Source organism: Bison bison, unplaced genomic scaffold (genome assembly GCF_000754665.1).
Source record: "Bison bison bison isolate TAMUID 2011002044 unplaced genomic scaffold, Bison_UMD1.0 scf7180017864281, whole genome shotgun sequence".
NCBI classification, from domain to species: Eukaryota; Metazoa; Chordata; class Mammalia; order Artiodactyla; family Bovidae; genus Bison; species Bison bison.
In genome coordinates, this window is record NW_011494853.1 from 1,462,828 (window position 1) to 1,475,608 (window position 12,781).

The following is a 12,781-nucleotide window of genomic DNA, read 5'->3' on the forward strand; positions in this document are numbered from 1 at the left end:
GGGTAGTGAGGTGAAGAGAACTTGAAACATAATGAGGACTCAATCCTGTCTAAATGCATTTGAAATGAGCCAAGTTAGAAACTAGAATGTGATTGGGTGGCACAACTTTTGCCAGAGATGTTCCTAGTTGTTATCAGAGTGTTTGATGAATTGCCCAGCACATTAATCCCATCAGAATAGCTGGAATTGAGGAGGAAATGATCAGATATCTCAACAAGTTCCCTAATTGAGGTAGTTGGTTTTTAAAAAAAAGACCATGCCGGATCTGGGATGGTGGGACAGAGGAGCCCTGAGGACACCTGCAGTAGGTCCTTAGCTGCCACAATCAGCTCCTGGGTGTGATGCTGGGAAAGATTATTGGAAAACTGATCTTCTCAACCTTCAGAACTCTGATATGATACAAGAATGTCTGTTCTTTAATCAGCCAGTCTGTGGTATTTTGTGGTATGTGCCAGCCTGAACCTTCTAACACATCAGGATTTTCCCCTGTTCAGAACTTCTCCAGATGGTTCATCTTTGATTCACAACACCTGTTTCCAGGCTGAAGCAAATGGGGCCTGAATGTAGACCCAAGCAATGTGAGTGGTGCCCCAGAGACCATGTTTCATTAAATTGTAAGAAAGATTCTCATTCTCTGACCAAAATTCAAAGCTAGAGGAGCTGATTCAAGGTCACAGCAAACTCACTTCTCAGTTCCTGAAAGGAAAGCAGGAACCTGGGATGCTGGGTGAGAACCTGATGTGCCAGAGAGAGGTGGTTTGGGTCCCAGTTACATATGGGACCAGACAGCAGACCTGGTCACACAGGAAGAAGTCTCATCTGGATGAAGCCGTGAAGGCTCACAAACCTCCAGCTTGTTCACCCCTGTCTTCTGACTCTGGAGGGAAGCCCTAAATTAGTTATGTTGTGCAACAGCAACAAATTACTGCTGAACTTGGCAGCTTAATGCAGCAAAAACCTAGTATCTCACACTTTCTGTGGGGCAGGAATGGACGTGACTTACCTGGGTCCTCTGACTCAGAATGTCTACATGGATGCAATCATCTGAAGGTTCAACCTGCGGTGGATACTGTCCAAACATACTCACCTGGATGTTGGAAAATTTCAGTACTTGGTGGACTACTGAGATGAGAGCTTCAGTCTCCAGGTGGCTCTTTGCTGGATACCTGGCTCCATTCTTTGTCACACGTGTCTCTCCAAAGTAGCTAGTTTCATCAGAGCAAGAGTGATAGCAAGATAGATAAACAAGGGAAAAACTACTACTACTCATCTTGAAATGTAATCTCTTCAGTGATATCTCATCATATTTGCCAAATTCCATTTTTTTAGATGGACATTACTATGTACATTTGAGTGTGTGGTTACACAAGGACATGAACACCAGGCGACAGGTATAATTGGGACACTTCAGAGCCTGTTACGACAGCCCTCTGTTCCTAAGTTGAATGAGATGCTCCCAGGGGACAGAGAAGGAGAGGGAGGATTCCCCTCTGGATCTGGGGCCATGAGCTGTAACTGAGATGGAGAAGCTGGGCCCTAGTAGCCTTGGGCACATCTACAGGGAGGGCAGCATCCAGAGTCTCTGAAGGCCTGTCCTTGGTGGTGTCCCTCGAGCTAGTTTTACAGGCTCGTGAGTAATACCTGGTGCTGCCCTTCCAGCTCCAGGCTCAGTGATGGCACATTGTGAGCTTAGAGATGGCTGTGGTGGGAATATTTATGTCACAGATAAAGAAATGTTATTCACAGGGATTTGAATAACTTCCTCAGATTTCCCATCTCAGTTTTCAGAATTCAGGTTTTTTTTTAGTACTTACCAGTATACTGTTCATGATCTTCTAAAATCTCTCCTGTGTCCTGCATCTGTGTCTCTCTTGCAGATCTGGAGGTGAGGTTGAAGGATGGAGCCCACCGCTGTGAGGGGAGAGTGGAAGTGAAGTACCAAGGAGAATGGGGCACAATGAATGATCACAGCTGGAGCTTGGAGGAGGCAGCTGTGGTGTGCAGACAGCTGGAGTGTGGAGCTGCCATTAATGCTTCCAGAGGGGCTCATTTTGGACCTGGGTTTGGCCCCATTTGGTTTCATTATACTTACTGCAATGGGTAAGAGTCAGTGATTATGGCCTGTACTTACCCTGTTCTAAAAGACTATCGTCCTGAGGGTCTTTCCCATGATGGGGATGCTGGAGTAGTCTGTTCAGGTAAGTCCTGTCAGTCTGGGAAGGGATCCACATTAAGAAATGCTTCAGTTTCTTTCCAGAGTGTCTCTGAGATATGGATTACAGCCTTTAGAACATACTTGTGTGAAGTCTCCAATACCGCAGTGATTTCTTAAACATCAGGTCCTCAAAGGAACATAAGGACTTCCTTGGCTCTGGAGAGAAAGGCTCCAGACCCACAGTAACTTGCCCCTCCAGTCCTTGTGATGTGTTTAGGAGGCAGGGTAGTGAGTTCAAATGTTTCATGCAGGTGCAACCTCCAGGTTGGATCTATATGAATTAGGTTTATCAAAAAAGGTAGCTTTTGTATTCTTTCATATGATGGCCAGACAAGTGCAGCTGTAAGAAGGGATACAAGAGAGGTGCAGGCAAACAAAGTTTATAATTTTCACAGATCCTCAGTCAGTTCAGTCACTCAGTCGTGTCTGACTCTGCGATTCCATGAATCGCAGCACGCCAGGCCTCCCTGTCCATCACCAACTCCCGGAGTTCACTCAGGCTCACTTCCATAGAGTCAGTGATGCCATCCAGCCATCTCATCCTCTGTCATCCCCTTCTCCTCCTGCTCCCAACCCCTCCAAGCATCAGAGCCTTTTCCAATGAGTCAACTCTTCGCATGAGGTGGCCAAAGTACTGGAGTTTCAGCTTTAGCATCATTCCTTCCAAAGAAATCCCAGGGCTGATCTCCTTCAGAATGGACTGGTTGGATTCCCTTGCAGTTCATCAGGTGGGTAATGAGGGGCATAACAATACAGCAGGATCAACCTACCAGTGACGACCAACAGGAGGGAGTGGATACCCATGAACAAGTGACAATACTGGGGGTCAGTGAGGAGTTACACAAGGAAAATGCCTGAAGGGATTTCACTGTGTGCTTGAATGTCACTAGGTCACAGTCAGGGCAGGCAAGAAGGGGAGTTTGTTGCAGGGACTAGTCTAACCATACTGGTGTACCTGCTCACCTGGATGGGGAGCTCACATCCTATTTGCAGGGATGTTGAAGCTGCAGGAAAACCTGAAGTTTGAAAATTACAACACAGAGAATGAAGCAAAACTAAGGGCAGTGAGGATAAGACAATTTGAAGTGATACATAATATGGATTCAATCCTGTCAATGTGTGTTTAACCTGCTACTGCTGCTGCTAAGTTGCTTCAGTCGTGTCTGACTCTGTGCGACCCCATAGACAGCAGCCCACCAGGCTCCCCCATCCCTGGGATTCTCCAGGCAAGAATATTGGAGTGGGTTGCCATTTCCTTCTCCAATGCATGAAAGTGAAAAGTGAAAGTGAAGTCGCCCAGTCGTGTCCGACTCTTCGCGACCCCATGGACTGCAGCCTACCAGGCTCCTCCATTCATGGGATTTTCCAGGCAAGAGCACTGGAGTGGGTTAGCATTGCCTTCTCCGTGTTTAACCTGAGCCAAAGTTAAAACAAGAATGTGATTGGGTGGTCACAGTGTTTTCCAGAGTTGTTCCCAATTGTTATTAGAACATGTGATGAATTTTCCAGGACATAATCCCCACCACAATGGCTGGAATTGAGGAAAATATTATCAGATATCACAGCAAAGTCCCTAATAGAGGTGGTTGGATCTCAGGAAAGGATCTTCCCAGCTGCTGAGGTGGTGGGACAGGGGAGGTCTGAGAACATGTGCAGTAGGTTCTTAGCAGGCACAGCCAATCAGCTCTCTGTGTTTTGTAGGGCAAGATCATTGGAAAAGTGATCTTTTCCAATCTCACCTTTAGTGGATCTTTGCTGATACTCTTGAGTCCACTAAGAAAATTTTTTTCTTTTAAAACTTTTATGGATGTATGACTGACACACAAAAGTGTAAATAACTAATATTTACAACTTGATGAGTTTGGAGATCAGTATACATCTCTGAAACCATTACAACAATCTATGCCACAAACCTGTTCAAGCGTTTTCTTTCATTCTTCTTATTAGAGTACTATCAAAAAAGATTATTTTCAAAGAGCATTTTATTTCAACTAGGAATTTTTGGTTTAAGAAAACTTATTTTTTGGCATTTCAAATATCTGCCCTTATTGTCACAATGTCATAGTCATGGTTCCAACTGCAGATAGACTGTGGAAGCATTACAGGAGGCTGTGCCTCATTTTGATAAATAAGCAAGTGAATAAAAATGGATAGAGCTGTTGAAAATTTGAACTATATTGGAGTTTATAATGTTACAATTTTAAGAAAATTTATGTTTTCATATTAATTACAGTTAAGATATGCTTTAAAATATAATAACTCGAGAGTGCTCTGACATTTAAATACTGATTGTGGATTGTACTCCCTGAGCACATTGCTCTAACTTAGGCTCTCATTTTTATACAGTGTTCCAGTTTCTATTAATCTTTTTTTTAATGAATTAATTTATTTTTATTGGAGGCTAACTACTTTACAATATTGTAGTGGTTTTTGCCATACACTGACATAAATCAGCCATGGGTATACATATATTCCCCATCCTGAACCCCCCTCCCACCTCCTTCCCCATCCGATCCCTCAGGGTCATCCCAGTGCACCAGCTCTGAGCACCCTGTCTCATGCATCGAACCTGGACTGGTGATTTATTTCACATATGGTAATATATATGTTTCAATGCTATTCTCTCAAATCATCCCACCCTCACCTTCTCCCACAGAGTCCAAAAGTCTGTTCTTTACATCTGTATCTCTTTTGCTATCTTGCATATAGAATCATCATGACCATCTTTCTAAATTCCATATATATGCCTTAATATACTGTATTGGTGTTTTTCTTTCTGACTTACTTCACTCTGTATAAGAAGCTCCAGTTTTGTCCACCTCATTAGAACTGATTCAAATGCGTTTGTTTTTTTTTTTTTTTTTAATAACTGAGTAATGTTCTATTGAGAAATCTGTGTGCAGGTCAGGAAGCAACAGTTAGAACTGGACACGGAACAATAGTCTGTTTCCAAATAGGAAAAGGAGTACGTCAAGGCTGTATATTGTCACCCTGCTTATTTAACTTATATGCAGAGTACATCATGAGAAATGCTGGGCTGGAAGAAGCACAAGCTGGAATCAAGATTGCCGGGAGAAATATCAATAACCTCAGATATGCAGATGACACCACCCTTATGGCAGAAAGTGAAGAAGAACTAAAGAGCCTCTTGATGAAAGTGAAAGAGGAGAGTGAAAAAGTTGGCTTAAAGCTCAACATTCAGAAAACTAAGATCATGGCATCCGGTCCCGTCACTTCATGGGAAATAGATGGGGAAACAGTGGCTGACTTTATTTTTGGAGGGCTCCAAAATCATTGAAGATGGTGACTGAAGCCATGAAATTAAAAGTCACTTACTACATTTCTCCAAAGACGAAATACAGATGGCTAACAAACACATGAAAAGATGCTCAACATCACTCATTATCAGAGAAATGCAAATCAAAACCACTATGAGGTACCATTTCATGACAGTCAGAATGGCTGTGATCCAAAAGTTTACAAGCAATAAATGCTGGAGAGGGTGTGGAGAAAAGGGAACCCTCTTACACTGTTGGTGGGAATGCAAATTAGTACAGCCACTATGGAGAACAGTGTGGAGATTCCTTAAAAAACTGGAAATAGAACTGCCTTATGATCCAGCAATCCCACTGCTGGGCATACACACGGAGGAAACCAGAATTGAAAGAGACATGTGTACCCTAATGTTCATTGCAGCATTGTCTATAATAGCCAGGACATGGAAGCAACCTAGATGTCTATCAGCAGATTAATGGATAAGAAAGCTGTGGTACATATACACAATGGAGTATTACTCAGCCATTAAAAAGAATACATTTGAATTGGTTCTAATGAGGTAGATGAAATTGGAGCCTATTATACAGAGTGAAGTAAGCCAGAAAGAAAAACACCAATACAGTATACTAACGCATATATATGGAATTTAGAAAGATGGTAACAATAACCCTGTATGCTGCTGCTGCTGCTAAGTTGCTTCAGTCGTGTCCGACTCTGTGCGACCCTGTATACGAGACAGCAAAAGAGTCACTGATGTACAGAACAGTCTTTTGGACTCTGTGGGAGAGGGAGAGGGTGGGATGATTTGGGAGAATGGCATTGGAACATGTATAATATCATATATGAAACGAGTCTCCAGTCTGGGTTTGATGCATGATACTGGATGCTTGGGGCTGGTGCACTGGGACGACCCAGAAGGATGGTACAGGGAGGGAGGAGGGAGGAGGGTTCAGGATGGGGGACACGTGTATACCTGTGGTGGATTCATGTTGATATATGGCAAAACCAATACAGTATTGTAAAGTTAAAAAATAAAGTAAATTAAATTAAATTAAAAAATAAATAAAAGACACTTACTCCTTGGAAGGAAAGTTACGACTAACCTAGACAGCTTATTAAAATGCAGATGCGTCATTTTGTCAACAAATGTCCATCTAGTCAAGGCTATGGTTTTTCCAGTGGTCATGTATGGATGTGAGAGTTGGACTGTGAAGAAAGCTGAGTGCCGAAGAATTGATGCTTTTGAACTGTGGTGTTGGAGAAGACTCTTGAGAGTCCCTTGGACTGCAAGGAGATCCAACCAGTCCATCCTAAAGGAGATCAGTCCTGGGTGTTCATTGGAAGGACTGATGCTGAAGCTGAAACTCCAATACTTTGGCCACCTGATATGAAGAGCTGACTCACTTTAAAAGACCCTGATGCTGGGAGAGATTGAAGGCAGGAGGAGAAGGGGATGACAGAGAATGAGATGGTTGGATGGCATCACCGACTCAATGGGCATGAGTTTGGGTAAACTCTGGGAATTGGTGATGGACAGGGAGGCCTGGCATGCTGTGCTTCATAGGGTCGCAAAGAGTTGGACACGACTGAGCGACTGAGCTAAACTGAACTGAACTGATTCCATTGTGTATATGTACCACAGCTTTCTTATCCATTCATCTGCCGATGGACATCTAGGATGTTTCCATGTCTTAGCTATTGTAATCAGTGCTGCAATGAACATTGGGGTACACGTGTCTCTTTCTATTCTGGTTTCCTCTGTGTGTGTTCTCAGCAGTGGAATTGCATGATCATATAGCAGTTCTATTTCCAGCTTTTAAGGAATCTCCACACTGTTCTCCATAGTGGCTGTACTAGTTTGCATTCCCACCAACAGTGTAAGAGGGTTCCCTTTTCTCCACACCCTCTCCAGCATCTCTTTTTTGCAGACTTTTTGATAGCAGCCATTCTGACAAGTGTAAGATGGTACCTCATTGTAGTTTTGATTTGCATTTCCCTGATAATGAGTGATGTCGAGCATCTTTTCATGTTTGTTAGCCATCTATATGTCTTCTTTGGATAAATGTCTGTTTAGTTCTTTGGCCCAATTTTTGATTGGGTGGCTTATTTTTCTGGAATTGTGCTGCAGAAGCTGCTTGTATATTTTTGAGATTAATTCTTTGTCAGTTGTTTCATTTGCTATTATTTTCTCCTATTCTGAAGGCTGTATTTTCACCTTGCTTATAGTTTCCTTCGTTGTGAAAAAGCTTTTAAGTTTAATTAGGTCCCATTTGTTTATTTTTTATTTTATTTCCATTACTCTGGTAGGTGGGTCATAGAGGATCCTGCTGTGATTTATGTTGGAGACTGTTTTGCCAATGTTTTCCTCTAGAAGTTTTATAGTTTCTGGTCTTACATTTAGATCTTTAATCCATTTTGAGTTTATTTTTGTGTATGGTGTTAGAAAGTGTTCTAGTTTCATTCTTTTACAAGTTGTTGACCAGTTTTTCCAGCACCACTTGTTAAAGAGATTTTCTTTTCTCCATTGTATATTCTTACCTCCTTTGTCAAAGAAGGTGTCCATAGGTGCATGGATTTATCTCTGGGATTTCTATTTTGTTCCATTGATCTATATTTCTGTCTTTGTGCCAGTACCATACTATCTTGATGACTATAGCTTTGTAGTATAGCCTGAAGTCAGGCAGGTTGATTCCTCCAGTTCCATTCTTCTTTCTCAAGATTGCCTTGTCTATTCAAGGTTTTTTGTATTTCTATACAAATTGTGAAATTATTTGTTCTAGCTCTGTGAAAAATACCACTGGTAGCTTGATAGGGATTGCATTGAATCTATAAATTACTTTGGGTAGTATTCTGATTTTCACTATATTGATTCTTCCAATCCATGAACATGGTATATTTCTCCATCTATTTGTGTCATCTCTGATTTCTTTCATCAGTATTTTATAATTTTCTATATATAGGTCTTTTGTTTCTTTGGGTAGATTTATTCCTAACTATTTCATCCTTTTCATTGCAATGGTGAATGGAATTGTTTCCTTAATTTCTCTTTCTGTTTTCTCATTGTTAGTGTAGAGGAATGCAAGGGATTTCTGTGTGTTAATTTTATATCCTGCAACTTTACTATATTAATTGTTTAGCTCTAGTAATTTTCTGGTGTTGTCTTTAGGGTTTTCTATGTAGAGGATCACGTCATCTGCAAACAGTGAGAGTTTTACTTCTTCTTTTCCAATCTGGGTTGATTTTATTTCTTTTTCTTCTCTGATTGCTGTGGCTAAAACTTCCAAAACTATGTTGAATAGTAGTGGTGAGAGTGGACACCCTTGTCTTATTCCTAACTTTAGGGAAAAGGCTTTCAACTTTTCACCATTGAGAATAATGTTTGCTGTGGGTTTATCATATGTGGCTTTTATTATGTTGAGGTATGTTCCTTCTATACCTGCTTTCTGGAGGGTTTTTTTGTTTTTTGTTTTTGTTTTTGTTTTTTTAATCATAAATGGATGTTGAATTTTTTCAAAGGCTCTCTCTTCATCTATTGAGATACTCACATGATTTTTATCTTTCAATTAGTTAATGTGGTGTATCACATTGATTGATTTGTGACTATTGAAGAATCCTTGCATCCCTGGGATAAAACCCACTTGGTCATGATGTATGACCTTTTTAATATGTTGTTGGATACTGTTTGCTAGAATTTTGTTTAAGATTTTTTGCATCTATGTTCAGCAGTGATATTGTCCTATAGTTTTCTCTTTTTTGTGGCATCTTTGTCTAGTTTTGGTATTAGGGTGATGGTGGCCTCATAGAATGAGTTTGGAAGTCTACCTTCCTCTGCAATTTTATGGAAGAGTTTGAGTGGGATAGATGTTAGCTCTTCTCTAAATTCTTGGTAGAATTCACCTGTGAAGCCATCTGATCCTGAGCTTTTATTTTTGGAAGATTTTTTTTATCACAGTTTTGATTTCCATGCTTGTGATGGGTCTGTTAAAATTTTCTATTTGTTCCTGGTTCAGTTTTGAAAAGTTACACTTTTCTAAGAATTTGTCCATTTCTTCCAAGTTGGCATATAGTTGTTGATAGTAGTCTTTTTATTGGCATATAGTTGCTGATAGTAGTCTCTGATGATCCTTTGTATTTCTATTTTGTCTGCTGTGATTTCTCTATTTTCATTTCTAATTTTGTTGACTTGATTCTTCTCCCTTTTTTCCTTGATGAGTCTGGCTAATGGTTTGTCTATTTTATTTATCTTCTCAAAGAACCAGCTCTTAGTTTTGTTGATTTTTGCTACAGTCTCCTTTGTTTCTTTTTCATTTATTTCTGCCCTAATTTTTATGATTTTTTTCCTTCTACTAACCCTGAGGTTTTTCATTTCTTCTTTTTCTAGTTGCTTTAGGTGTAAAGTTAGTTTCTTTATTTGATTTTTCTCTTGTTTCTTGAGGTAAGCTTGTATTGCTATGAACCTTCCACTTAGCACTGCTTTTACTGAATCTCATAGGTTTTGGGTTGTTGTGTTTTCATTTTCTGTGCATATTTTGATATCTTTTTTGATTTCTTCTGTGATTTCTTGGTTATTCAGAAGCATGTTGTTTAGCATCCATATGTTTGTATTTGTAATAGTTTTTTTTTTTTTTCCTGAAGTTGACATCTAATCTTACCGCATTGTGATCAGAAAAGATCATAGGAATGATTTCATATTTTTTGTATTTACCAAGGCTACATGGCAGCAGCAGCAGCAGATTTATGGAACAGGATGTGATCTATCCTGGAGAAGGTTCTGTGTGCACTTGAGAAAAAGGTGAAATTCATTGTTTTGTGGTGAAATGTCCTATAGATATCAGTTAGGTCTAAATGGTCAACTGCATCATTTAAAGTTTGTATTTCTTTGCTAATTTTCTGTCTAGTTGATCTATCAATAGGTGTGAGTGGAGTATTAAAATCTCCCACTATTATTGTGTTACTGTTAATTTCCCCTTTCAAACTCGTTAGCATTTGCCTTACATATTGCAGTGTTCCTATGTTGGGTGCATATATATTTATAATTGTTATATCTTCTTGGATTGATCCTTTGCTCATTATACAGTGTCCTTATTTGTCTCTTTTCACAGCCTTTATTTCAAAGTCTATTTTATCTGATATGAGTATTGCTACTCTTGCTTTCTTTTGGTCTCCATTTGTGTGAAATATCTTTTTCCAGCCCTTTGCTTTCAGTCTGTATGTGTCCCTTGTTTTGAGGTGGGTCTCTTTTAGACAGCATGTATAGGGATCTTATTTTGTATCCATTTAGCCAGGCTTTGTCTTTTGGTTGGGGCATTCAACCATTTACATTCAAGGTAATTATTGATAAGTATGATCTCATTGCCATTTATTTTGCTGTTTTAGATTAGAATTTATAAACCTTTTCTTTGTTTCCTGTCTAGAGATGATCCTTTGGCATTTGTTGAAGACCTGGTTTGGTGGTGCTGAATTCTCTGAGCTTTTGCTTGTCTGTAGAGCTTTTGATTTCTCCTGAATATTTGAATGAGATCTTTGCTGGGTATAGTAATCTGGGTTGTAGATTTTTCTCTCTCATCACTTAAAGTACGTCCTGCCATTCCTTTCTGGCCTGAAGAGTTTCTATTGAAAATCAGCTGTTATCCTTATGGGAATCCCCTTGTGTGTTATTTGTTGCTTTTCCCTTGTTGCTTTTAATACTTGCTCTTTGTGTTTGACTTTGTTAATTTGATTAATACGTGACTTGGGGTGTTTTGCCTTGGGTTTATCCTGTTTGGGACGCTGTGGGTTTCTTGGACTTGGGTGACTATTTCCTTTCCCATTTTAGGGAAGTTTTCAACTATTATCTCCTCAAGTATTTTCTCATGGCCTTTCTTTTTGTCTTCTTCTTCTGGGATTCCTATGATTCGAATGTTGGAACATTTAACATTGTCCCAGATGTCTCTGAGGTTGTCCTCATTTCTTTTAATTCTTTTTTCTTTTTTCCTCTCTGTTTCATTTATTTCCACCATTCTACCTTCCACCTCACTTATCCTATCTTCTGCTTCAGTTATTCTACTGTTGGTTCCCTCCAAAGTGCTTTTGACCTCACTTACTGCATTTTATTCATTATTGATTGACTCTTTTTTTATTTCTTCTAGGTCCTTGTTAAACATTTCTTGCATTTTCTCAATCCTTGTCTACAGTCCATTTATCTGTAACTCCATTTTGTTTTCAAGATTTTGGATCATCTTTACTATTATTATTCTGAATTCTTTTTCAGGTAGGCTCCCTATCTCTTCCTCTTTTGTTTAGTTTGGTGGGCATTTATCATGTTCCTTACCTGCTGAATATTTCTTTGCCTTTTCATTTTGTTTTGATTGCTGTGTTTGGGGTGGCCTTTCTGTATGCTGGAAGTTTGTGGTTCCTCTTTATTGTGGAGGTTCCTCTCTGTGGGTGGGGTTGGATGAGTGGCTTGTCAAGGTTTTCTGGTTAGGGAAGCTTGCATCAGTGTTCTGGTGAGTGGAGCTGGATCTCTTCTCTTGGAGTGCAATGAAGTGTCCGGTAGTGAGTTTTGAGGTGTCTAACGGTTTGGTGTGACTTTTGGCCACCTGTATTTTAATGCTCAGGGTTATGTTCCTGCATTGCTGGAGAATTAGTGTGGTATGTCTTGCTCTGAAACTTGTTGTCTCTTGGGTTAAGCTTGGTTTCAGTGTAGGTATGGGGGCTTTTGGATGAGCTCTTGTCAATTAATGTTCCCTGTAGTCAGGCGTTCTCTGGTGTTCTCAAGTTTTGGATTTAAGTCTCTTGCCTCTGGCTTTCAGTCTTGTTCTTACAGTAGCCTAAAGACTTCTCCATCCATATAGCACTGATGATAAAACATCTAGGTTAATGATGAAAAGATTCTCCACAATGTGGACACCCAGAAAGGTTCATAGAGTTACATGGAGAAGAGAAGAGGGAGGAGGGAGATAGAGGTGACCAGGAGGAGAAGAGGGGGAATCAAAAGGAGAGAGACCAATCTAGCCAGTAATCAGGTCCCTAAGTGTTCTCCAAAGCCCAGAACACCCAAGAGATTCACAGAATTAAGTAGAGAAGAGAAGGGTGAGGGAGGAGATAGAGGTGATCTGAGGGAGAAAAAAGAGAGTCAAAAGGGGATAGAGCAATCAAACCAGTAATCACACCCTTAAGTAAAAACGGTTACTGAAGATTAGATTCTTAAAGGTACAAAATTGAGAACAAATACCAAAAAGCAAAGATTAAAAATCTAGAGTAGAGGTTAGACTCTCAAAAATACAATATTAAAAATACAATACAAAATGA

At 40.0% G+C, this 12,781-nt stretch overlaps 1 protein-coding gene across 1 annotated transcript in view; it reads left to right on the top strand.

The window, feature by feature from the left end:
* The window catches only part of LOC104995507 (antigen WC1.1-like), a gene marked incomplete at its 3' end in the record, with an annotated part of 71,446 nt that overhangs the window by 48,182 nt on the left and 10,483 nt on the right, over nucleotides 1-12,781 (top strand). Inside the window, 1 exon segment of the mRNA XM_010849383.1 lies at nucleotides 1,878-2,015. Within this exon segment, the coding sequence (XP_010847685.1) occupies nucleotides 1,878-2,015 (138 nt within the window).